General features: G+C 45.1%; 1 protein-coding gene across 9 annotated transcripts in view; it reads right to left on the minus strand.

The window, feature by feature from the left end:
* The window catches only part of LINGO1 (leucine rich repeat and Ig domain containing 1), a 270,078-nt gene that overhangs the window by 61,517 nt on the left and 180,907 nt on the right, over positions 1 to 27,654 (minus strand). For 4 of the 9 annotated variants that reach the window (XM_059656191.1, XM_059656192.1, XM_059656190.1 and 1 more), the window contains one exon: positions 21,727 to 21,812. The exons of the other annotated variants lie outside the window; for them this stretch is intronic. In XM_059656191.1, coding sequence (XP_059512174.1) covers positions 21,727 to 21,795 — 69 coding nt within the window. In that variant the 5' untranslated portion in view covers positions 21,796 to 21,812. The remainder of the gene's footprint in view (positions 1 to 21,726; positions 21,813 to 27,654) is intronic. 9 annotated transcript variants of the gene reach the window in all.

A 27,654-nucleotide genomic window follows, 5' to 3' on the forward strand; every position in this document is an offset into this window, starting at 1 on the left:
GAATCCTTTCTTTCAGCCTCTCCTTCTGATCCCTCAAGGAAAGCAGGTTTCTGGAACCAGCCCCTTGAGCACCCCGTGTCTGTGGAGATGCCCCCAGGGCCATTAGGCAAAGGGAACAGATGGTAGGGTAAGGCCCTTTACTCCTTCAGCCATGGCCTCCCTATAGACTGTCAGCCCCTGGAAGGCAGAGAACTAGTTTCTGTTTGATTCACAGCTATGACTCTGGTCTAGAAGGCTAGGTGTCCATTAAATATTTGCTGAATGAATGATTGAGTCCATTTTCCACTTTAGGCTTTCCTAAGATAGGATTGAACTGAAGAAAAAAAAAGAGTTTGGAAACTACTAGCCTCAGGAATAAATTCTAAGGTCTTCAGCTGGCCATGGAGGTCTCCTCCATATGACCCCTCATACCCCCCAGCCTTCCCCCAACTCACTGACAGGCCCCACCCCAACACCACCAGAGACCCAGGCCTTTGCTCATGTAAGTCCCCTTCCTAGAGCACTCTCAGCTCCTCACCTCCCAGAAGTCTCATTTGGTCATTACCTGGCCCCTCCCTCACATTCCCTCCCCAGCTGAGCCCTGGCAGTACATTTGGGAGGATGTGCTGATTAGAATGAAGGAAGAGCTGAAGGTTGTGCTTGACTGCAGGTTGCCTAGGACCTGGGCAGCCTGGAGCTGAAGGGGTGTCTGGGTGTCTCAGGGTCTGACTGCCAGCATTTGGGAGCAAGGCCAGGGTTGGCTGACAGGGGAAGGGATGGGAAAAGAGAGAGGGGGGGGGATAAGGAAAGGAGGATAGGGAAGAGGAGGGAAAAAGATAGGGAGGAAAAGGGGAGATGAGGGAAGAGCTGCTCTTAGCCCCAAGGTCCCAGAAAGGCTAAGACAGCGATGAGGTGAGTGGGCAGCTGGGCACATGATATTCCCCAAAGACACCTATTAATCCCCCTGTGCAGACTGAAGGGGAAAGGAAGCCCCTCTAGGGGAAAATGTCTGTTTTAGACAAGCAGTCACATTTTTTTACTTCCCTGTCCTCATGTACCAGTGGGGTAGGAAGCAGCCTGATACTATCTTGGCCTCTTTCTATGTCTTCCTTTAGGCTAAGAAGTTCAGCCACCCTCTGGGTGACCTCTAGGGTTAGACCCTCATGACCCTGGTTACAGATTGAGCCCTGACCCTTGTCCTATAGTGAGCCCTGATCCTATTCATACATTGAACCTTGAGCCTAGTCACACATTGAGCCCCGACCCTGCTTACATGCTGAGTCCTAATCCTGCTCACACACTGAGCCCTGGCCCTAACAGGGTATACCATCCCTCTAAGAACTAAAGGGTGATCCAGGGACCTTAGCCTCTCCTCCTCCTACTCCTCAGAGCAGATGACAGATCCAGTCTGTGAGTGTCAAGAGACTGATCCCAGCACTGAGTGCCTGCTGGCAGCTGTCCCAAGGTGACTCAGGAGTGGCTGATCTGACCTTCTCAAGATCAAGACTGAGGATGTGATTAGCCTTCTCTGATACCAGGCCACAGCAGTATCTAAGAGCCCAGCCATTAGTTTCTACAGAGAAGATGCTTTCCCCACAAGCACTCCCACTTCACTCCCACCCCACTCCAACACCTCCCACAGGGATCCAGCTCCACCTCCTTCACTTCCCCATGTGTCCCAAAAAAGCTGTGAATTGGTGGAAACCTGCCCCTCCCCTTCACATCACACTGATTCCCATTCAGTGTTCTCAGTTGGTGTCAACTAATCCCTACAGAGGTGTTAACAGATAGTTAAGATGTCAGCTATAAACTTAAAGTGTGATTCCCCACTAGGAGCATTTTGGTTTTAACAGGTTGCTCTTAGAAATGGGAAAACCTTTAAGACCTAGTAATATGGCAGAGTGGGGTTTGAGGGTGTTTGGTGCCTGGAGCCCTTCAGGCCTTCCTGGAACCTTCTTTCCCTCTCCTTCACCCAGGGTCAACAGAATTCAGGCTCTGGAGCCCAGAGAGCTGCCTTTCAGTCTCAGCTCCACCTACCTCTCTGAACCTCAGATTCTTTGTCTACAAATGGGTATATAGAATACCAACCTTGCAGAATTGTGACAAAGTCCTTCATACTTGAGAGCTCCCAAGGTCCCTAATCTCCCCTTGCCTGTCCCTCATTGAAGGTTACTGTTTTTAGCTCTCCTGCCTCCCACCTCCTCACACTCTACTATCAATCAATCACCAAGTCTGCCCATTCTCTCCATTTCTTAAATCTCTACCCAGGCAAAGATCAATGGAATCAATCACCAAGGCCTGGACAGATACGAGACAATGGGGACACTGAGCAGTGATGGGAATGGAGCTTCAGAAAAGCAAGAAAAGAATGGCTTACTCAATAAATAGTGTCAAAAAAGCTGGTCATTTGGGGGAAAAACACTTAGATCCCTACCTCAAACCACACACATTAAAACATTCTGGATGAACAGAGATTTAAAGATTATTAAATATCATAAACAACTAAAAAACAATATAAGACAACATTTTCAAAACTTTGCAGTGGAAAAGAGTGACAGACTTGACCACAGAACAATTTAAAACTTTATAGGGGTTTTAAAAACCTCACAGACACCATAAACTTAAATCTAAACAAAATGAAATAAAAGCCATAAAACTATGAAAAAACATTTGCAACATGTGACAAATAAAGGGTTAAATCCCTTACCCTCATAAATCAATTTACTCTTGCAAGTCAATAAGATGCATTTCACATGCACACACTATTCCCCATCACTGAAACCAAGGTCGCCTGTGACCTCCTCAGGGCTAATGCATGATCAATGCTCAGTCTACATCTTACTTGACCTCACACTTGAAACACAGCTTGCCCTTGGCTTTCAAGACACCACACTTGCTTGGTTCTCCTCCACCTTGCTAGTTGCTCCTATTCAGTAAACTTTTTGATTTCTCCTCAGCTCCCCAACTTCTAGCTGAAGGAGGCCCTAGGGCTGGGTCTTTGATCCTTCTTTTCTATCTATTTTCAATACCTTGATTCTCATTCAATTTCATGATTTTAAATACCATCTTTATAATAATGACCTCAAATTTGTATCTCTAGCCCAGGCCTATTCCCTAAATTCCAGCCTCATTTATTCAACTGTCAACTCCACATTTATATGTCGATGTCTACTGGCACCTCAACTGTAAGTCCACAGCCAGGGCCTGCTCATCAGTGTGCCTTCTTGGCAGTCACACAGGGCCTCACAGTCAGGAGGGCCGCAGGCTTGGTTTAATGCTCTACAGTCACCACTTGGAAATTCTTTTTGTTTGTTTGTTTGTTTAAGCCTCACCCAGGAACATGATTTTATTGATTTTTAGAGACAAAGGAAGGGGGAGAGAAAGACAGAGAAACATAAATGTGAGAGAGAAACACCAATTAGTTGCCCACCATGCTCACCCTGACAGGGGATGGAACCAGCAACCTTTTGGTGTACAGGATGACACTCCAACCAACCAAGTCACCTGGTCAGGGCACCACTTGGAAACTTCTACTTGGGAATTTTCAATAATTTTTTTTAAACAGAGGGCCACCCATTTTCATTTTGCTCTGGGCCCCACACATTATGTAGCTAATCCTGTCTACAGTGGAACTTCCCTACTCCAAACCCACTCCTCCCTATTCTCCACTCTATCTCTGTTGTTGGCAGCCCCACCCTTCTAGGTATTTGGGCCAAACCCATTGGAATCATTGTTATGAACTGAATATTTGTGCCTCCAAAATTCATGTGTTGAAGTCCTCACTTTAATATAATGGTATTTGGAGGTGAGGCCTTTGAGAGGTAATGGGTTAGAAGAGATCCTGAGGGTGGGTTCCTTGTGATGGGATGAATGTCCTTATAAGGAGAAGGAGAGATACCAGAGCTCTCTTTCCACCTGCACACAAAGAAGAGATCTTGTGAGCACAAGCAAGCCAAGCAGAGGGTCCTTGCCTAGAACTGAGTCTACTAGCATCTTGATCGTGGACTTCCTAGTCTCCAGAAGTGTAAGAAATAAGTGTATTGTTTAAGCCAATCTGCCTATGGTATTTGGTTATGGCAACCCAAGATGACTAAGATAGTAATCTGGCTTCCTCTCTCTCACACACTCTCTCTCATCCAATCTGTTAGCTAATCCCATTGGCTCTACTATGAACATTCACCTAGAATCCATCCACATCTCCCCACCTCCACTAACATCCCCTAGTCCAACCCCCCACCATCCCTCCCCTGGATCATTGCAACAGACTGACTGATCTCCCTCCTTTACAGCAGCAAGAATGATCTGGTTAAAATGAAAATCAGATCATCATGTCACTAATCAGAAAATTCTATGGCTCCCTGCTTCATCCTAAGGAAAAGTCAGGTGCTTAGGGTGACCCACAATGCCCTGAATACCTGACTTTTGATCCCTCCCTGGCTGTACCTACCATTCTCTCCTCACTCACCCTGTTTTAGCCACACTGGCCTTCTTACTGAGCACTGAACATACCAGGCCTGCTCCTGACTCAGGGTCTCTGACATCCACATGGCTCATTCTCTTGCTTCCTACAGGTCTTTATTTCTTTTCATTTTATTTTTTATCTTTATTGTTGTGAGTATTACAGATGTTCCTCTCTCCCCCATTGCCCCCTCTACCCAGTTCCTGCCCCACCCCAGGCCTTTGCCACCCTATTGCCTGCATCCATTATAACGCATATCTACACTAATAAAAGACAAACATGCAAATTGACCGTACCTTCGCTATACCTTAAATCATGCCCACCAGCCAATCAGAGCGACTATATGCAAATTAACCCAACCAAGATGGCGGCTGGCAGCCACGGAGCTGGAGCAAGCAGGAGGCTTGGTTGCCCCAATGATGGAGGAAGCCAACTTCCCGCCTGCCATGGCTGGCTCTAAGTTCCACTCAAAGCAACAAAGTTTCAATTATAGAAGGTAAATAAATCCCAGAATTAAAAAAAAAAAAAGAAAGAAAAAAAGGAGAGGCTGGGAGTTTCTGTCGCTGGGGGGGCTTGGCCAGCATGAAAACGGCCCTCAGCCCCTCACCCAGACTAGCCAGGCACCCCTGTGGGGAACCCCACCCTTAAAGGGGTATGGCCAGCCTGAAAACAGCCATCAGCCCCTCACCCAGGCTGGCCAAACCTCCATGGGGTGAGGGTCCCACTGGGGAAGGGGGCTTGAACAGCCTGCAAACAGCCATCAGCCCCTTACCCAGGCTGGCCAGGTACCCCAGTAGGGAACCCTACCCTGAAGGGGGTGTGACCAGCTGCAAACAGCCATCAGCCCCTCATCCATGCTGGCCAGGCACCCCAGCAGGACCCCCACCCAGATCCGGGACACCCTTCAGGGCAAACCAGCTGGCCCCCACCCATATACCAGGCCTCTATCCTCTATAATAAAAAGGTAATATGCAAGTTGACCCTAACAGCAGAATGACTGGGAATCACTGGTCACTATGACACACACTGACTACCAGGGGGCAGAGGCTCAATGCAGGAGATGTCCCCTGGTGGTCAGTGCGCTCCCACAGGGGGAGCTCTGCTCAGCCACAAGCCAGGCTGATGGCTGCCAGTATAGTGGTGGTGGTGGGAGCCTCTCCCGCCTCCTCAGAAGCGCTAAGGATGTCCGACTGAAGCTTAGGCCTGCTCCCCGCTGGCAAGTGGACATCCCCCGAGGGCTCCCAGGCTGCCAGAGGGATGTCTGATTGCCAGCTTAGGCCCAATCCCCCTGGAGAGTGGGCCTAAGCCAGCAGGTCGTCATCCCCTGAGGGGTCCCATACTGCGAGAGGGCACAGGCCAGGCTGAGGGACCCCTCCCCTCCCCGAGTATATATAAAACCTTAATATGAAAATAGACCAAACAGAGGGACAACTGAACAACCGAACAACCAGTTGCTATGACATGCGCTGATCACTAGGGGGTGCATGCAGAAGATGGCAGGCATCGGCAGCAGGTGACAGAGCAGGTGTCAGCTGTGGCAGGATGGTAGAGCAAGTGACCAAGGTGGGGCACCAGTCACTGTCATTGGGGTGCACCTCTGGTGGTTACTGAAAATTCATTGCTCCTGTTCACCACAGTCCCACCTGGCACTTGCACCTGCTGCTGGCACTGGCCCCACTCACACCCACTGCCTGAGCCCGGCACCAGTCCTGATTGCTTGGCACCATCAGCAGGTGCGAATGGCGGCTACTGGCCCTGATCACCCCTGAGGGCTTCTCCACCTCTCCCTGCTCTTGAGGGGCAATCAGGGCCAGCAGCTGACACTTGCACCCACTAACGGCGCTGGCCCCACTCGCACCTGCTACTGGCGCTGGCCCAAATCGCTCCACACCATCAGTGGATGCAAGTAGGGCTGGTGCCATCAGCGCATGAGAGCAACAGTGGTGGGAGCAGAGCTGCCGGCAGAGTGGGGACAAGGGGCTGCAGCAGAAGGGGCCAGGCAGAGCTGTCAAGGATGGGCCGAGACCCACCCCTGTGCCCACCACAGCCTCATGGCCCACAGTTCCTTTCAAGGTGCACAAATCCATGCAATGGGCGGCTAGTATGCACATAAGGTCGTTGTTTAATCTCTTCCTACCCCATTACCCCCTTTCCTCTGAGAATCGTCAGTTTGTTCCATTTCCTTCTATCCCTCTGATTCTATTTTGTTCACCAGTTTATTTTGTTCATTAGATTTCTTATTTGTTTTGATTTTTAGATTCAATTGTTGATAGATATGTACTAATTGCCATTTTATTGTTCATATTTTTTATCTTTTTTCTTCTTCCTCTTATTAAATAATACCCTTCAACATTTTATATAATACTGATTTGGTGGTGATGGACTCCTTTAGCTTATTCATGTCCGGGAAGCTCTTTATCTGACCTTCAATTCTAAATGATAGCTTTGCTGGGTAGAGTAATTTTAGTTGTAGGTCCTAGTTATTTATCATTTTGAATATTTCTTGACACTGCCATCTGGCCTGCAAAGTTTCTGTTCAGAAATCAGCTGACAGCCATATGAATGCTCCCTAGTAGGTAACTCAGTGCTTTTCTCTTGCTGCTTTTAAGATTCTCTCTTTGTCTTTAGCTCTTGGCATTTTAATTATGACATGTCTTGGTGTGGGCCTTTCGGTTCTTCTTGTTTGGGACTCTCTGAGCTTCCTGGACTTATAAGTCTATTTCATTCACCAGATAGGGAAGTTTTCTGTCATCATTTCTTCAAATAGGTTTTCAATATCTTGCTCTCTCTCTTCTCCTACAGGCACCTCTATGATGTGAATGTTGGCACTCTTGAAGTTATCCCAGAGGCTACTTACACTATCTTCATATTTTTAATTCTTTTTTCTTTTTGCTCTTCTGATTGGGTGTTTTGTGCTTCCTCATATTTCAAATCGTTGACTTGATTCTTGGGATCCTCTACTCTACTGTGGAATCCCTGTATAATATTCTTTATTTCAGTCAGTGTATGCTTAATTTCTGACTGATCCTTTTCCATTTTTTTGACATTCTCACTAAGATCCTTGAAAGTCTCACTAAGTCCCTTGGAGGTCTCATAAAAATTCTTGAGTAACTTATAACCATGGTTTTGAACCTTATATCCAGTAGTTTCCTTTCATCCATTTCTTTCATTTGTTTTTTTTCCTTCTTAATTTTTGTTTTATTGCTTAAAGTATTACAAAGAGTGTAACATATGTCTCCCTTTTTTCCCGACCTTGACAATCCCCTGGCCTCCCCTACACCCCAGTGTCTTATGTCCATTGGTTATGCTTATATGCATGCATACAAGTCCTTCAGTTGATCTCTCACCCTCCTCTCCTGCCCCCCAACCCTCCCCAGCCTTCCTGCTGCAGTTTGACAGTCTGTTCGAGGCTGCTCTGCCTCTGTATCTATTTTTGTTCATAAGTTTATAATGGTCTTTATTATCCATGAATGAGTGAGATCATGTGGTATTTTTCCTTCATTGACTGGCTTATTTCACTTAGCGTAATGCTCTCTAGTTCCCTCCATGCTGTTGCAAATGGTAAGAGTTCCTTCTTTTTTACAGCAGCATAGTATTCCATCGTGTAGATGTACCACAGTTTTCTAATCCATTCATCTACTGATGGGCACTTAGGCTGTTTCCAGATCTTAGCTATGGGTTATTGTGCTGCTATGAACATAGGGGTGCATATATCCTTTCTGATTGGTGTTTCTGGTTTCTTGGGATATATTCCTAGCAGGGGGATCAATAAGTCAAATGGGAGTTCCATTTTTAACTTTTTGAGGAAACTCCATACAGTCTTCCATAGTGGCTACACCAGTCTGCATTCCTGCCAGTGGTGCAGAAGGGTTCCTTTTTCTCCACATCCTCTCCAGCACTTGTCGTTTGTTGATTTGTTGATGATAGCCATTCTGACAAGTGTGAGATGTTACCTCATTGTTGTTTTGATTTGCATTTCTCGGATGATTAGTGACTTTGAGCATGTTTTCATATGTCTGTTGGCTTTCTGAATGTCCTCTTTTGAAAGGTTTCTATTTAGGTTCTTTGCCCATTTTTTGATTGGATTGTTTATCTTCCTTTTGTTAAGTTGTATGAGTTCCCTATAAATTTTGGAGATTAAACCCTTATCGGTGATAACATTGGCAAATATGTTCTCCCATGCAGTGGGTTTCTTGTTGTTTTGTTGATGGTTTCTTTTGCTGTACAGAAGATTTTATTTGGATGTAGACCCGTTTGTTCATTTTCTCTTTATTTTCCAATGCCCTAGGATCTGTATCGGTGAAGAAATTGCTTTGGCATATTTCTGAGATTTTGTTGCCTTTTGTATTCTCCTAGCATTTTTATGGTTTCCCGTCATACCTTTGAGTCCTTTATCCATTTTGAGTTTATTTTGTGTATGGTGTAAGTTGGTGGTTTAGTTTCATTTTTTTTTGCATGGATCTGTCCAATTTTCCCAACACCATTTATTGAAGAGACTATCTTGGCTCCATTGTATGTTCTTGCCTCCTTTTTCAAATATTAATTGAGCATATTGGTTCGGGCTGATTTCTGGGCTCTCTATTCTATTCCAGTGATCTATATGTCTGCTCTTGTGCCAGTACCAGGCAGTTTTGAGAACAGTAGCTTTGTAATACAGCTTGATATCTGGTATTGAGATCCCACCTACTTTGTTTTTTCTCAGGATCGCTGCAGCTATTTGGGGTCTTTCTTTATTCCAGATGAATTTTGGGGGAGTTCATTCTAGGTCTGTGAAATATGCCATTGGTATTTTAATAGGAAGTGCGTTGAATTTATAGATTGCTTTGGGTAGTATGGACATTTTGATGATGTTGATTCTACCAATACAAGAACATGGTATGTTCTTCCATCTGTTTATATCTTCCTCTATCTCATTTTTCAACGTCCTGTAGTTTACTGAGTAGAGGTCTTTTACCTCTTTAGTTAAGTTTATTCCTAGGTATCTTAATTCTTTTGGTGCAATGGTAAGTGGGATTGTTTTTTTAGTCTCTCTTTCTGTAAGTTCACTATTGGTGTATAGAAATGCCATAGATTTCTTGGCATTAATTTTGTATCCTGCTACATTGCCAAATTCATGTATTAAGTCTAATAGTTTTGTGATGGAGTCTTTAGGGTTTTTTATGTATAATATCATGTCATCTGCGAATAAGGGCAGTTTTACTACTTCTTTTCCAATTTTGATGCCTTTTATTTCTTCTTGTCAAACTGCAATGGCTAATACTTCCAGTACTATGTCAAACAGGAGTGGTGAGAGGGGACATCCCTGTCTTGTTCCTGTTCTTAGGGGAAATGGTGTTAGTTTTTGTCCATTGAGTATGATGTTGGCTGTGGGCTTGTCATATATGGCTTTTATTATGTTGAGGTATGATCCTTCTATTCCCACCTTGCTGAGAGTTTTTATCAAAAATTGGTTTTGGGGGAAAAAACAATGGCGGAGGTTTAGAAGGACGTGTAGGTGCATTGTCCCAGAGCTGATAAGGGTGAGCGGCTGACACGGATAACATACAGCCCGAAAAGGCAGAGGATATTCAGCTGAGAGACAGTCTGAGAACTCCCCGGGAAAAAAGGATGGTTGGAGACTACAGCTGAAACCTCTCCCGGTGCACCAGCTCAGTAGCGGAGACGCGCCATCTTGAGTGGTTGTTACAGGCACCCAGAGATCAGCTACTAACCCAGAAGTAATGGCTCTCAAGCAGCGCGACTACGTGAACTCAGAGGAGCCCTGGTTCTCCCCACAGAAAGCTTAGACTTCCCCTAAAGGTGCGGTTTGCAATTTAGGTTGGAGAGTGGAACGTGCGGGGGGGGGGGGGGGGCGGAATCTGTGCCCCACAAAGTTCGCGGCCATCGCGGCCAGCATGACCCATGAGTGTGGAAGGGCTCCCCAGGGCTGCTGGTAGAAGAGAACGCTATAAATAAGCCCACAGTTGGACTGGTTGCAACCCGGCAGCCTCAGATTTTCCCAGGCTGCCGGCTACTTGGTGCCAGGGGCCAGAGAGTGCGCGCGCAGAGACTCCCTGCAGATCTGGAAGATGGAGCCCTGTTCGCACAGCTTCCCAGGCTCTTATTTTTACACCTCCTCTTAAATCTGTGCGTTTCATTGTTGAAGCCAGTGCATGGGATTACCCAGTTGGGGTCACTCATAGAGCCTGTAGGGGAAGGTTCTTTTGGGGAGCCTGGGAAACAGAGCTGGGAGTGTCAACTAGGGAACCAGCACTGGGCGGAGCACTTTCCCAAGCCAGTTTCAGGTACAATAGAGAACACTTGGTCAGAGAGGACTTATAGCCTCAGAGGTCAATCCTGACACACTGCCGCCCAGAGGCAGAGCCACGAACTGACTCTTGTGTAAACACAGATAAAGGCTGTCTGGGAAACCAATATGGCCTGCCTTAAAATCAGGACTGTGGCTTACAACACGGAGGAACAGTATCTCAGAGGAAAATTCAACATTCTCCTGAATGCCTGGAGCGCCAAAAAGAAGAGTAGAAGATCTGAAGCACCTTCATTACTGCACATTTTAATTTTTTTAATTATTATTATTATTTTTCACATTTTAACGAAGAAACCATTTTTTTTCATCACCTGATTTTACCCTTTTAATTACTACAGTTTTTATTTTATTTATTTATTTTTATTGCTTAAAGCAATACAAAGGGTATTAGATATGTGTCCATTCCCCCCCACCCACCCTAGACAGTCCCCTAGCCTCCCCTATCCCCAGTGTCTTATGTCCATTGGTTATGCTTATATGCATGCATACAAGTCCTTTGGTTGATCTCTTACCCCCCTACCTCCTACCCCCCAACCCTCCCCGGCCTTCCCGCTGCAGTTTGACAATCTGTTTGAGGCAGCTCTGACTCTGTATCTATTATTGTTCAAAAGTTTATAATGGTCTCTATTGTCCACGAATGAGTGAGATCATGTGGTATTTTTCCTTTATTGACTGGCTTATTTCACTTAGCATAATGCTCTCCAGTTCCATCCATGACGTTGCAAATGGTAAGAGTTCCTTCCTTTTTACAGCAGCATAGTATTCCATCGTGTAGATGTACCACAGTTTTCTAATCCATTCATCTACTGATGGGCACTTAGGCTGTTTCCAGATCGTAGCTATGGTGAATTGTGCTGCTATGAACATAGGGGTGCATATATCCTTTCTGATTGGTGTTTCTGGTTTCTTGGGATATATTCCTAGAAGTGGGATCACAGGGTCAAATGGGAGTTCCATTTTCAGTTTTTTGAGGAAACTCCATACTGTCTTCCATAGTGGCTGCATCAGTCTGCATTCCCACCAGCAGTGCACAAGTGTTCCTTTTTCTCCACATCCTCTCCAGCACTTGTCGTTTGTTGAATTGTTGATGATAGCCAGTCTGACAGGTGTGAGATGGTACCTCATTGTTGTTTTGATTTGCATCTCTCGGATGATTAGTGACTTTGAGCATGTTTTCATATGTCTCTTGGCTTTCTGAATGTCCTCTTCTGAAAGGTGTCTATTTAGGTCCTTTGCCCATTTTTTGATTGGATTGTTTATCTTCCTTTTGTTAAGTTCTATGAGTTCCCTATAAATTTTGGAGATTAGGCCCTTATCAATATGACATTGGCAAATATGTTTTCCCACACAGTGGGTTTTCTCATTGTTTTGTTGATGGTTTCTTTTGCTGTGCAGAAGCTTTTTATTTTGATGTAGTCCCATTTGTTCATTTTCTCTTTAGTTTCAAGTGCCCTAGGAGCTGTATCAGTGAAGAAATTGCTTCGGCATATGTCTGAGATTTTGTTCCTTTGGATTCTTCTAGAATTTTTATGGTTTCCTGACGTACATTTAAGGCCTTTATCCATTTTGAGTTTATTTTTGTGTATGGTGTAAGTTGGTGGTCTAGTTTCATTTTCTTGCATATATCTGTCCAATTTTCCCAACACCATTTATAAAAGAGACTATCTTGGCTCCATTGTATGTTCTTGCCTCCTTTGTCAAATATTAATTGAGCATATTGGTTCGGGCCAATTTCTGGGCTCTCTATTCTATTCCATTGATCTATATGCCTATTCTTGTGCCAGTACCAGGCAGTTTTGAGAAAAGTGGCTTTGTAATACATCTTGATATCTGGTATTGAGATCCCACCTACTTTGTTCTTTTTGAGGATTGCTGCAGCTATTCGGGGTCTTTTTCTGTTCCAGATGAATTTTTGGAGAGTTCGTTCTAGATCTTTGAAGTATGCCATTGGTATTTTAATGGGAAGTGCGTTGAATTTATAGATTGCTTGGGTAGTATGGACATTTTAATGATATTGATTCTACCAATCCATGAACACGGTATGTTCTTCCATCTGTGTATGTCTTCCTCTATATCTTTTTTCAACGTCCTGTAGTTTTCTGAGTAGAGGTCTTTTACCTCTACAGTAAAGTTTATTCCTAGGTAGCTCAATTTTCTTGGTGCGATGGTAAACGGGATTGTTTTTATAATCTCTCTTTCTGAAAGTTCACTATTGGTGTATAGAAATGCCTCAGATTTCTTGGGGTAAATTTTGTATCCTGCTACATTGCCAAATTCATGTATTAAGTCTAGTAGCTTTTTGATGGAGTCTCTAGGGTTTTGTATGTATAATATCATGTCGTCTGCAAATAAGGACAGTTTTACTTCCTCTTTTCCAATTTGGATGCCTTTTATTTCTTCTTCTTGCCTAATTCCAATGGCTAACACTTCCAGTACTATGTTGAACAGGAGTGGTGAGAGGGGGCATCCCTGTTTTGTTCCTGTTCTTAGGGGAAATGGTGTTAGTTTTTGTCCGTTGAGGATGATGCTGGCTGTGGGCCTGTCATATATGGCTTTTATTATGTTGAGGTATGATCCTTCTACTCCCGCCTTACTGAGAGTTTTTATCAAAAATGGGTGTTGAATTTTGTCAAATGCTTTTTCTGCATCAATTGATATGAGCATGTGGTTTTTTTCTTTCAATTTGTTTATGTGATGTATCACGTTTATTGATTTGCGGATCCCTTGCATTGCTGGGATAAATCCTACTTGGTCATGGTGTATGATTTTTCTGATGTACTGCTGGATCCAATTTGCTAAGATTTTGTTGAGGATTTTGGCATCTATGTTCATGAGGGATATTGGCCTGTAATTCTCTTTCCTTGTGTTGTCTTTACCTGGTTTTGGTATTAGGGTGATGCTGGCTTCATAGAATGAGCTTGGAAGTGTTCCTTCCTCTTGAATTTTTTGTAGTAGTCTGAGGAGGACAGGTTTTAGTTCTTCTTTCAATGTTTCGTAAAACTCCCCTGTGAAGCCCTCTGGTCCTGTGCTTTTGTTTGATGGAAGCTTTTTGATGACTGCTTCAACTTCTTCCATAGTTATTGGCCTGTTGAGATTTTTAGATTCTTCCTGATTGAGTTTTGGAATGTTGTATTTTTCTAGGAATTTGTCCATTTCCTCCAGGTTGTCTAGTTTGTTGGAGTAGAGCTGTCCATAGTCTTTTTTAACAATCGTTTGTATTTCTGTGGGGTCTGTTGTTATTTCATCTCTATCGTTTCTGATTTTGTTTATTTGGGTCCTCTCTCTTTGCTTCTTGGTGAGTCTGGCTAGAGGTTTGTCAATCTTGTTTATCCTTTCAAAGAACCAACTCTTGGTTTCATTGATTTTCTGTATTGTTTTTTTGGTCTCTATGTCATTTATTTCTGCTCTAGTCTTTATGATCTCCTTCCTTCTGCTCACTCTGGGGTTTTCTTGTTGCTGTCTTTCTAATACTTTGAGTTGTAGAGTTAGATGATTTACTACCATTTTTTTTTTTTTTGAGATAGGCCTGTAGAGCTATAAACTTCCCTCTCAGGACTGCTTTCATTGTGTCCAATAGGTTCTGGATTGTTGTGTTTTCATTGTCATTAGTTTCCAGGATGTTTTTAATTTCTTCTTTGATCTCATTGGTAACCCAATCAATATTTAATAGCATGCTATTCAGCTTCCAGGTGTTTGAGTATTTTGGGTTGTTTTTATTGTAGTTTATATCTAATATTATGCCATCGTGGTCTGCGACGATGCTTTTTATGATTTCAATCTTCTTGAATTTGGGGATACTTTGCTTGTGCCCCAATATATGGTCTATTTTTGAATATGTCTCATGAGCACATGAGTAGAATGTATATTCCCTGGCTTTGGGGTGAAGTGTTGTGAAGATGTTTATTAAGTCCATCTGATCTAGTGTGTATTTAGGTTTGCTGTTTCTTTGCTGATTGTTTGTCTAGAGGACTTATCCAGTGCTGTCAGTGGTGTATTAAAGTCCCCTACTATGATTGTATTGTTGTCGATCTCTCCTTTGATATCTTCCAGGAGTTTTTTTTTATGAATTTGGGTGCACCTGCAATGGGTGCATATATGTTTAGCAGGGTTATATCTTCTTGTTGTATTGATCCCTTTAGTATTATGAAGTGGCCTTCCTTATCTCTTGTTATGGCTTTCACTTTGAGGTCTATTTTGTCCGATATAAGTAATGCTACCCCAGCTTTTTTTTCATTTCCATTTGCCTGAAAGATATTTTTCCATCGCTCACTTTCAGTCTGTGTGAGTCCCTTCTTCTGAGGTGGGTCTCTTGTAGACAGCAAATATATGGGTCATGTTTTTTTTATCCATTCAGCCACTCAATGTCTTTTGTTTGGAGCATTTAATGCATTTACATTTAAAGTTATTATTGAAAGGTACTTGTTTGTAGCCATTTCTATTTTTTGTGCCTGTTTTCTTTCTTAGATTTTTATTTCTTCTTTCTACACCAGTCAATTTAGCATTTCTTGCATTGCTGGCTTGGTGGTGATAAACTCCCTTAGCCTTTTTTTGTCTGTGAAGCTTCTTATTTCCCCTTCAATTTTGACTGATAGCCTTGCTGGATAGAGTATTCTTGGATTCAGTCCTTTGCTTTGCATCACTTTGTAAATTTCCGTCCATTCTTTTCTGGCCTGATGTGTTTCTATTGAGAAATCATTTGATAATCTAATGGGAGATCCCCTGTATGTAACTTTCTGTCTCTCTCTTGCAGCCTGTAAGATTTTCTCTTTGTCCTGAACATTTGCCATGGTAATTGGTGTGGGTCTTTTGGGGTTCACCTTGTTTGGGACTCTCTGTGGTTGTGTGAGTTTTTTCTTCCCCACCTCAGGGAAGTTTTCTGATATTATTTCTTCAAATAGGTTTCTAACCCTTGTTCCTCTTTCTGTTGTTCTGGCACCCCTATTATTCATATGTTGTTTCCTTTGATGTTGTCCCAAAGCTCCCTTAGACTCTCCTCCTGTCTTTTAATTTTTTTTCTCCAATTGCAGTTCAGTTTGGGTGCGTTTTGCTTCCCTTTCTTCTAATTCGCTAATTTGGTTCTCGGCTTCTCCTAGTCTACTGTTGAAACTCTCCATGGTGTTTTTTATTGCAGCTATATCGCTCTCCATTTCTTCTTTGTTCTTCTATAATTTGTTGATTTTTCATCTTTTTCTTTTTGATTCTTACATAGGTTGTTGATTTTTTTTCATCTGTTTCTTCTTTATTCTTGCATAAGTTGTTGATATTTTCCTCCATCTGGTTTATGCATTCTAGGATCCTTAATCTGAATTCTTTTTCTGTCATGCTGAATGCCTCTGTTTCACTTAGCTGCTTTTCTGGCGAGTCCTCCTTTTCTTTCCTTTGGGGGTTTCTTTGTCTACCCATGTTTGATCTCACCGAAATATCTAGATGTTGAGTCATTCAGGGACTGCTTCTTGGGTGGCAGTGTCTTCTCAGGCTGTGATTGCTCCTTGGGCACTTGTGGTAGCAGCTGCTCCTCAGTTGGCAGCAGCTTCTCTGGTGGGTGCTGTTCATAGCTGTGGTGGCTCTTCTGGCTGGTGCGGGGAGGCTTCACACACAGCTGTTGTTCCTCAGACAGAGGGTGTGCTGATCACGAGGCTGCTGTTCCTTCAATAGGGGCGGGCTTCACACTTAGCTGCTACTCCTTGAACTGGGGCAGACTGCTCACGTGGCTGCTGATCCTTGGATGGGTGCTTGCTGCACACTGCTGTTGTTCCTCTTATGTGGTGGGCTGCTTGTGGGGCTATTGCTCCTAGGACTTGGACAGGTTGATTGCAAGTCTATTGCTCCTTGGATGGGCATGGGCTGCTTGCAAGGCTGCTGCTCTTTGGACGGGAATGAGCTGCACGCGTGGCTGCTCCTCCTCAGACGGGGACGTGCCACTCACCTGGCTGCTGCTCATCGGACAGGTGCAGGCTTTTGTGGATCTGCTCCTTGAACCAGTGAATGCTGCACAGGGCTGCCGCTCCTCAGACGTGGGCTATCTGTTCATGTGGCTGCTGCTCTTCGGACCGGGTTGGGCTATTGCTGTTCCTCAAATGGGTCTGGGCCGCTCGCAGAACTGCTGCTCCTTGGATTGGGCAGGCTGCTTGTGAAACTGCTCCTGCTTGGACGAGGGCAAGATGCTTGTGCTGCTGCTGCTCCTCTGATAGGGGCGGGCTGCTTAGGGCTGCCGCTCCTCAGATGTAGGAAGACTGCTCATGCGACTGCTGCTCCTCAGACAGGTTGGACTGCTCGCATGGTTGCTCCTCCTCAGACGGGGAAGTGGCCCACTCACAGAGCTGCTGCTCCTTGTACAGGGGCAGGCCACATGAGGCTGCTGCTCTTAGGGTCGAGGCAGGCTGCTCACGGGCCTGATGCTCCCTGAACAAGAGTGTGCCACTCACATGTCTGCTGCTCCCGTGGTTTAAAAAATAATGGGAAAGAAGTAGGAAATAAAGGGGGGGGGGAGGAGAACAAAGAAAAAAGAAAAAAAACTAACAAAATAATAATACAAAAATAAAAATGAAAAATTCCATTTCTTTCATTTGTGGCATGTTTCTTTGTCTCTGCATTTTGGCTGCTTTCCTGTGTTTGTTTCTATGCATTGGGTACAGCTGCTATGTCTTCTTGAGTTGGTAGAGTGGCCTTGTATTGTAGGTGCTCTATAGGGTTCAGTGACTTAGCCTCCCCAGTCACCTGAGCTGGTCTCTCTAAGTGTGCCCCTTCATGGGCTGTGTGCACAGTCTTGTTGTAGTTGAGCCTTAATTGCTGTTGGTGTCACTGGGGGGAATTGACCTCCAGGCCAATTGACTGTGAGGACCAGCTGCAGCTAGAGTGGGAGAACTGTTGTGCAGAAGACACCCTTATGGTGCTGGACTTTCTTCAGTGGGGCTTTGGTGCTCCCTGAGTCTGTGTCTTGAGTGTGTCGCTTATGGATGTGTAGAGTTGTAATCTGTCATGGTCTGTTGCTGACCACTGGTGCACTGGCTCTTGGGTTTTCAGGAAGCTCAAAGTCCGCCACTGCCTGGGGCCACCCAGCAGGAGCTACAGAGAGATCTGCAGATTCCCCCCCATTTTTATTGGGTTTGGAAGTGCCCAGAAGAGGCCCAGCTGTGAAGCAAAGCAGGCTGGTGCTAGTACTGAGTCTTAGGCCTTTTATTGGTAGGTTTGAGGTTCCCTGATCAAGCTGCAGCTTGTTTGAGAATTTTAGCAAAGTCTGAAGCACAAGCAAGGACAGGCCATTCATATGCAAAAGCCACTGAACACAGCTTGGGTGGGTGCCGGCGTCCAACCCCAGCAGGTCCAGGGGTCCTCAAAGGTGTGGACGGAGTCAGCGAAGAAGGAATGACATGGAGACAGCGTTTGGTTTATCAGCAGCCTAGCCAGGATCTCTAGCCAGGATCTCCAGCCAAGTTCTGGTCTGGATCTCCAGTGAAGTTCTGGTCTGGATCTCCAGCGAAGTTCTGGTTAGGATCTCCAGCCAGGTTCTGGTCTGGATATCCAGAGAGGTTCTGCTCTGGATCTCCAGCCAGGTTCTGTGTCCATGTTCTCTTGCTAGGTTCTCCAGCCAGGTTCTGTCCAGGTTCTCCAGCCAGGTTCAGTAGCCAGGTTCTAGTCAGGTTCTCTTGCCAATTTCTGTAGTCAGGTTCAGTCCAGGATCTTTTGCCATGTTTTCTCGCTAGGTTCTATCTCTAGGTTCTGAGGCCAGTTTCTGTCCAGGATCTTTTGCCATGTTCTCTCCATCGAAGTTCTTCTGTCTCTAGAGAATGTTCTGTGTAGGTTCTGTGCCTAGGTTCTATCTCTCTTGGTTCTGTCTTATAAGTTCTGTCTCTTTCTGTCTTGTTACATCTGTATTTATACCAGTTGATTCAATCCTATCAATCTCTATTACAAAGGTTAGGGCATTTCTTATCTCCATTCCAGGGAGTAAAGATTATGTAGCTTAAGCATGATTGTTCATAGTTAAAGTGATTAATTACCCGCCTGGCACTTAGTTGAGGGGTTTTATTCCCTCCCTAACTTCAGGGGAAAATCCCTACCTGGGGAAACAACCTTTCTCAGAGACCTTGGTTAAGACACATAGTGCCAAGAAGGTGAGCAAACATATTAAGAACAGTATGCCATATATGCCAGGTTCCTTGAAACAGCAAGCATGGACCGGCTCCCGGCAGGTGGGTCTGCAAATTGGATGGGGCAAGGTCTTAGGGAACCCCCTAGGCTGTGCAAATAGTATGTTCCAAGCTGATAGAGACTCAGATATGGCTGCCAATCAGCCTGCAACCTGGGAAGTCCCGGCACAGGGACAATGACCCCTGGCAGCACCTCCATCTGGGAGAAAGCTGCCCCTGAGTTCCTGCCCTGATGCCAGATAATCCAGCTCTTCCCCCATATGTGTCTAGGTCCCCCAGAGCCTTACCCTGGCACTGGAGCTCAGAGGAAGTGGAACCTTGTAAGTTCAGTTCATACACCACCCCTTTAAAAAGGAACAGCTGGGCCTCCAGCAACCTCCTTGTCACTGAGCCCCAATCTCCACTAGTTTTTACAGCCTGTAGTTACTGGGACTTCTCTTCCCAGCTCTAGGAGCCTGGGCTGGGAGTCTGGTGTGGGGCTGGGAACCCTTGCTCCTCATGTGGGGGGCTTCTGCAGAGATGATCTCCCTCCCAATTTAAAAAGCAGCCCACATGGGTGTTGGACCAGCCCATTCTGTGCCTCCACCCCTCCTACCAGTCTCAATGTGCTTTCTTCTTTACTTCTCTAGTTGTAGCACTTCCCTTCAGCCAGCTTTCAAATGGTTCTGGATGATGACTGTTCTGTATTTTAGTTGTAATTTTGATGTGGTTGTGGGAGGCAGCGAATACAAGCATTTACCTATGCCACCATCTTGGTTCTCCTCTACAGGTCTTTATTTTAATGCCACCTCCAAGTAAGGCCTGGATTACTACCATATCCAAGTTAACCAACACTTCCAATCTCTCCCCTGTGTTATTTTTTTTCTCCTTAGCATTTAAGTAACATTCATATGCACACTATATTTCATTTATCTATTTTTTCTTGGCTGTCTCCCCTCCACTGCAGTATAAGTTCCGTAAAGCAGGTATTTTTTTGTCAGTTTTGTTCACTGTTAGGCCCCTAACCAAAACAGTGCCTAACATATACTATATGCTCAATAAATGCTTACTAAATGAGTGGACAGATCAATAGAAAAATAAGCTGAGGACAGGACATGAATTGGGAAAATTCACAAATAATGAAAGTGAAATGGCCAGCAAGCACACACAAATATCCTCAAGATCATTAGTAGTCAAAGAAATGAAAAATAAGATCAGTTTACCTATCAAATTGGCAGGGATTTAAGTGATTGATAATGCCCATGGTTGTCAAGGGTGAGGGGAAGAGGCCTTTTGTGCCTGATAAATCGGCACAGTCTTCTGGATGCTGATCTGGCCATACAGATTAAATCTTGAAATGTGCATGCCCTCTGACCCAGACTGTCCACTACCAGAAACATTCCTGGAGGACCCAAAACACAAGTGCACACATATGTATGAACTGGGAGATTCCCTGAGTTTTCTATATAGCCAAACACTGGAAACTATCTAAACAGCTACCAATAGGATTAATAATGGATACATAATTTAAAGACCATCCAATCAATGGGCATAAAAGGATAGTTAAGAACTCTGGAATGAGCTACACAATATTTGAAAGTAAAAAAAATCAAGTGACAGAGCAAGTATAAATAGCATGAGCCCATGTTTTTCCTTTTAAAATGTTTATAAGTGCATAGAATAAAGCCTAGAAGGGTATCTATTGAACTAGTTAGCAGTATTTATCCCTAGGAAGGAAGAGATTATGGGAAGAGCTTGAAAAGCATGCTTGAAATATTCCCAGCCTGTTAGATATGTAGATAGATAACATAAAGAAAATATTACCTTAACAGTCAGAAATATAACTCGGCATACAGAGGAAACACTTCCCATGTCTCTCCAATGTTGAGGATGCAGAAATAGGACATTCCAAGCCCTCCATTATCTGACCCTATCTTAGCCCTGTTACTTCTAGCTCTACCTCCACACCCCTAAGCACTCTGGGAGATCAGTAAGCTTGGCCACCCCTGGCTCTAGGACACCTGTCATAGGCACTGGAGATCACTCATCTGAGGAGGTCAAGGTAGGCCCAGCAGGAAGGACTGACCAGAGGAGGAAGGGACTGGGACATCAGCCCTCACTAGGGTTGCCAGATTTAGCAAATAAAATTATATTTCCCATGTAGTATTTGGAATATACTTGTACTAAAAAAAATGATTTGTTATCTGCCTGAATTTCCAATTTCACTGGACATTCTGTATTTTTTCTAGCAAACCTAGCCCACAACCCGTCCCAGCCTTTGGGGCACTTGGCCCTAAGCAGAAAGCATCATCTGAAGTGTTCAGGAGCAGCAGAGAAATACCAAGTGGAAAGGTGATCTGGGCTATGCCTGGCATTGGAAAAAGTACCCCTGCCCTGGGGGAGTCCTGTAGAGAGCAGGACCTTCCAGGGTCTGAGCCATCACTCATGGAAACATCCACACAAGGTAAGTACAGTGACTCTGGCAGAAAAAGCCAGAGTGATCACAAGGGGAGCCCCACAGATGCAACACCTCCCAGGCAAAGTACTTAGAAGGTGTATGTATGAAAGTTCTGAACAAACTGCAGATAGTGAACATGTGATACCAAACAGGTGCTGGGGAAATTATGTGTCCCAGGGCTGGCCTCTCAGTGCCCTGGGTGGTGGTCTGGTGAGGATGGATAGCTACTGAGGTGGCCTACTTTCTCAAGGGTCCAGGAGCTCCTCTCCAGGAGACTTGGCTGTGCCCTACACACTACTGCCCCTGGCAAGGCCTCATTCCATCCTCACTCCTAGGGCCCTCCGACTGGGCACACAGGCATGAGGCAAGTGAGTCCACCTCACTCTCCCCCTACCTGAGTCAGACGGTGCCAGGAGGCAAATAGACCAGCCTCTGGGGGCCCAGGGAGTGGCAGCCTGTCCATCGTTGTCCCAGCATGCACTGTGGGGAAGGAGCAGGAAGATTAGTGTGGGCAAAAATGAGGCTTCTACTACTCCAGGCAGACTCACCTCAGCATGGGTTCTCTAGGACAGATACCAGTCTCCCAGCCCAGCGGGACTTCACACTGCCTCCCACCTTTTGGATGGGCCTCATGGCACCATCCTCCCCCCTCTCCCTTAAGTGACCTCTCTAGCCTGGCATTCAAGGCCCTGACCAAGCTCCCACTTCTCGCCATCTGGCACGTTCCTCCATAGATCAAGCCCATTTTGCAAGTTGTGTTCACAATATGTATACACATGCATACACACTGGGATGCACACATATATACATGTGCACACATAAACAGATACACAAACACATAGGTGCACATACAAACATACACATGAATACACACCAACACACATACACACTAACACACATACACATGCATGCCTAAACATATATACACATATACATGTACACATGCACATGCATAAACACATACACTCCTACTTACATACATATACACATAATCACACACACTAATGAGCAGCTCCACCCCACTCTCTCTGAGATTCCCACAGATTCCTACCAAGTCTGTCTCCTGTAAGCTTCACTTACATGTCCTCACCTCTAGCAGTCCTTAACCCTGGATGTCTGGCTTATGCCTCACCACCACCAGCAATACTCTCAGCAAGGTTCTGAAGCACCCCATCTGCCTGTGCCAGTCCTCCTACCCCAGCCTGCTGGAGCTCCCAGACCCACCCTCTCCTTGGGGCATCACAACCCTCCATCACTTCTATACATGGTCACAAGCTGCTGTTTTCTGTCCACCTCTCCCTGCTCCCCTCTAGGGTATCTCACCCACATCAATGTTTCAGTGTTTCCTTTATATATGCCCAGAGAAGAGTCAAAGCCCCTGACCTGTCCTCCACCCTCTCCTCTTCCCCTACCCAGCTCTAGCCACGTGGGCCATCTTGCTGCCCTCTGCCTGACATCCTCCTCTGGATCCTTATAGGCCTGGCTCCTTCTCCTCACCCAGGCTTAGCTCAGAGCACCTCCTCAGAAAGCCTTCTCTGACTACTATACTGTGTGCAGCAGCCCCTTCTCACCTGTGCCACATACCCTAACTGACTGATTCATCATTTGGTTTTCCTATTTCAACAATCCCACAGTGAGATTTTCCACTCTGTCAGGTTAATTGAGGTATAATTTACCTACAGTAAAATTTACCCTTTTTGGTGCACAGTTCTATGAGTTTTGACAATTGTATACAGTCATATAACCACTATCATGATCAAGATACAGAACAATTCTATCACCCTAAAAATCTCCATGAGTTGTCCCTTTGTGGTCAACTCCCCCTACCCCCAGCCCCTAACAACCACTAATCTGTTTTCTCCCCTATGGTTTTGCCTTTTATAAAATCCTATCTAATAATAGACAAACATGGTAATTAACCATACCTCCACTACCATTGGATAATAAGCAGGATATGCAAATTAACTGCCAACAAAGATGGCGGCCGGAAGCCACACAGCTGAAGCAAACATGAGGCTTGCTTACTCCAGTGATGGAGGAAGCCAAGGTTCCCCACCTGCCGCAGCCCAGCTCTGAGCTCCGGAAGCAACAATATTTCAATTATAGAAGCTAAACAAACCCCAGATACCTGCTTTCAGCCAGCCGAGGCCTCAGAGCTTAGAGCACCAGTGATGGCAACAGAGCTTCAATTACAGAAGCCAAACAAACCCAGATACCTGCTTTCAGCCAGCCACGGCCTCAGAGCTGGAGCCGGACCTCAGAGCTGGAGCCGGCTCTCAGCTCCAGTGACAGCTATAGAAGGTAAATAAATCCCAGAAAAAAGAAAAGAAAAAAAAAAAGAGGCCAGGAGCTTCAGTCGCTCGCCAGCCTGAAAATAGCCCTCAGCCCCTCACCCAGACTGGCCAGGCACCACAGTGGGGACCCCCACCCTGAAGGGGGTGTGACCAGCTGCAAACAGCCATCACCCATCATCCAGGCTGGCCAGGCACCCAAACGGGACCCCCACCCTGATCCGGATCAACCTTCAGGGCAAACCAGCTGGCCCCCACCCATGCACCAGGCCTCTATCCTATATAGTAAAAGGGTAATATGCAAACTAACCCTAACAGCAGAAAGACTGGGAATGACTGCTCACTATGACATACACTGACCACCAGGGGACAGATGCTCAATGCAGGAGCTTCCCTCTGGTGGTCAGTGCGCTCTCACAGGGGGAGCTCTGCTCAGCCACAAGCCAGGCTGATGGCTGCCAGTACAGCGGTGGTGGTGGGAGCCTCTCCTGCCTCCTCAGCAGCGCTAAGGATGTCTGACTGCAGCTTAGGTCTGCTCCCCGCTGGCAAGTGCACATCCCCCGAGGGCTGCTGGGCTGCCAGAGGGATGTCTGATTGCCATCTTAGGCCCAATACCCTGGGGAGCAGGTCTAAGCCAGCAAGTGGTCACCTCTGAGGGGTCCCAGACTATGAGAGGGCACAGGCCGGGCTGAGGGACCCCCTACCCCCAAGTGCACAAATTTTTGTGTGCCAGGCCTCTAGTGTGATATAAATGGAATCATCTATATATAGCTGTTTGATCTGGCTTTGTTTACTTAGCATATTATGCATTTGAGATTTATTTGTTGTTTATTATATAAAAATTTAATTTTTTAAAAATTGCTGAGTGGTATTCAATTGTTTATCCATTCACCAGCTGAAGGACATGTGAGTTGTTTGTAGTTTGGGGTGGGTATGAATAAAGCCACCATAAATATTGAATACAGTTTTTTGTGTGAACATAACTTATTTCTCTTGGGGACCTAAGTAGGATTGCTGGGTTACATACATAGTAAGCACATTTTTAACTATAAGAAACTGCCAAACTGTTTTCCAAAGTAGCTCTACCATTTTGTGTTCCCACCAGCAACATATGAGAGGTCCGTTTGCTCTGTATCCTCACCAGCACTTGGTATTGTCAATAATGTAAAAGTCTAATAGCTATGCAGTGATATCCATTGTGGTATTAATTTGCATTTCCTTACTGACTAATGGATGAATGATTTTTTATGTGCCTGATTTATTGTTTTAACACCATCACTATTTGAAATTATCTTTACTGAATTATTTATCTGTTTATTTTCCATTTCTCCCATCATATGTGAGAGCAGGGACCTTGACACCTAGAACAATATCTGGAATGGTGATGACGACGACGATGACAGCAGTGCTGCCGGTGAAAGCTAATATTCATAGAGCCCTTACCATGTGCCAAGCATTATTCTGAGTGCTTTACAAATATTAATTCAATCTTCACAACTACCCTAAGAGACAAATGCTATCAATATTCCCATTTTAAAGGGGGGAAAACCAAGGCAGAAAGAAATAACTTACTCAAGGTCACATAGCTAATAAGGGGCCAAGCCAAGCTTCAATCCCAGGTGTTCCTGAGTAAGACTCTGCAGTTGTAATCAGTGCATTATATGGTCCATAGTAGCCACATCTGCTGAGGAATAAAAGCATGGAAGAAAGCCAACAACTTACAGCTCTTTCTTTCCTGGAGAGGGTGCTTTCCTGGGTTGAGGCTGTCAAATTCAGCATGCCGCAGACTAAATGTTTGTGTCCCCCCTCCAAATTCATATGTTGAAACATAATCACCAATGTAGTAGTATTTGGAGGTGGGGCTTTGGGGAGGTGATTAGGACATGAGGCTGGAGCCCTCATGAATGGGATTAGTGACCTTATAAAAGAGACCCCAAAGAGAATGCTTAGCCCTTGCACCATGTGAGGTTATCATGAAAAGATGGTCATCTATAAACAGGGAAGTGGACCCTCACTAGACACTAAATCTTCCAGAACATTAATCTTGGACTTCCAGCCTCCAGAATTATAAGAAATAAACTTCTAGAGGTGGAAGATGGCGGCGATAAAGGCAGATGCGTCCCAGGTCGTGTCCCAGAGCAAATGGAGTGAGCAGCTGAAACTAATAACACCCACCTCGAATTGGCAAAATTGCTCAGCTGGTGACACGGTTTGCAGCCGGGAAGGGCAGAACTCCCCTGGAAAGGTAAAAAAAAAAAAAAACCCAGGGATTTGGGCAGGAAAGTCTGCCAGACCTCTGAGCCCAGAGGGTCGGAGGGAGACCGCGTGGCAGACAGCCGAGTCCCTTGGGACAGGCACAGCCCCTGACTGGGGAAAGGAGATCCGCGGGATTCCTGGCGCAGCCGGGGGATTTGAGAGCTGGGTTCTGTGATCACGGAGGACTGAGCCTAAAGGGGGCAGCCTGAAGAGCTGACCAGAACATGCAGTGCCAGTAAGAGAAGAGCTTATAGAAACCAAGCCTTCCCCGTTTCCGCAGCCAGCGTTTGTTTGTTTGTTTTCACTGAATCCTGTTCAAGGGACATTTCGGATACAGACACTCACCTGTGCTGAAGAGAGGGAGAGTGTGCGGAGGAGTGGAATCTGGGGAGAGACTGAGGAGAGAAGGGGGGCCAGGAGAGGTGGCAGCGAATTGAGTGCTGAGACACCCCTGAGCCCAAGACTGGGGCAGCCATTCTCTCCGGAGAGTGAGACTCCTCCCCACAGCTCCCAGGCAAAGAGCACAGCCACACCCAGATTGGACCCTGAACGAGATCAAGGATTAAAATAATCTGATCAGTCCCTGGGAGTTAACAGGGTCTGGCCTATAGAGGGATTTTCAATCCCAGCAACAACAGAGAGCGGGTAACTATTAAGGAATCAGCTCTGGATAGTTGACCTCCCCAAATCAGTTTTAAGTGCGAGAAGCCATATAGCCTCAGAGGCCAACCCCAGAACACTGCCAACCAGAGGCTGAGCCACAAACTGACTGTTTGCTAAACACAAAATAAGGCAGTCTGGAAAACAAATACGGCCTGCTTTAAAATAAGGACTGTGGTTTACAACACAGAAGAACAGTGTATCACAGGGAAACTCAACACTCTCCTCAATACCTGGCAGGACTAAGGCGAGCCAGACTGAAGACTAGAAGAACCAAAGGACCTCACTGCTGCAATTTTTTTTCTCTTTTTTCACCTTTTAACTAAGAAACCAATTTTTTTTCTCTTCTTTTTTTTTCCTTTTTTTTCTTTTTTTTTCCTTTTTTATTTCTTCTTTTTCCATCACCTGATTTTGCCCTTTTAATTACTACCTTCTTATTTTTAACCAGTATTATTACTGCTACCATTTTACCATTTTTTAAAGTGCCATTTTATTTTCTCTTTATTTTATTTTGGGATTAGTGTTCTCCATTCTATTTTCATCGTTATATTATTGGTTGTTTCTAGTTTGAATTCATCTCCAGGGAGCTGTTGCTGGAATTTGTTGGGATTAGTGGTGGTTCTATAGGAGTATTCTCCTCATATAAAAAGTCTCTTCCCCACTTCCACTTCATTCTCTCTTTTCACTGTTTTTTTTTTTTTTTCATTACTTTTCTCGCTTTTATTTTCCCCCCTCCTTTTTCCCAATTTCATTTTTGCACTCCATTTTTGGGTCCCTACTTTTCTTTTCTTTTTTCTCTTTTATCTTTTTCTCTTCCTTCTCCCTTGTCCCCTAATTCTCTTAATTCGGGTGGTCACCTTTATTTGGGGTTATTAATATCGTGAATATATTTGTGTTTAGTGCCTGGTACGTGGTGCCTTGTTGTGTTGTATTTTGTACCTTTAAATCAACGCAGCAGATCCAAACAACAGCAGCCTCCTGAGCACCACACCCTCTGCTGAGGAACATCAGCTGTAAGTGATACCACCCCCCACCAGCCAGAAGAGCCACCACAGCTGTGAACAGCACCCACCAGAGGAGCTGCTGCCAACTGAAGAGCAGTTGCTACCGCAATT

Source organism: Myotis daubentonii, chromosome 1 (assembly GCF_963259705.1).
Source record: "Myotis daubentonii chromosome 1, mMyoDau2.1, whole genome shotgun sequence".
Taxonomy (NCBI): Eukaryota; Metazoa; Chordata; class Mammalia; order Chiroptera; family Vespertilionidae; genus Myotis; species Myotis daubentonii.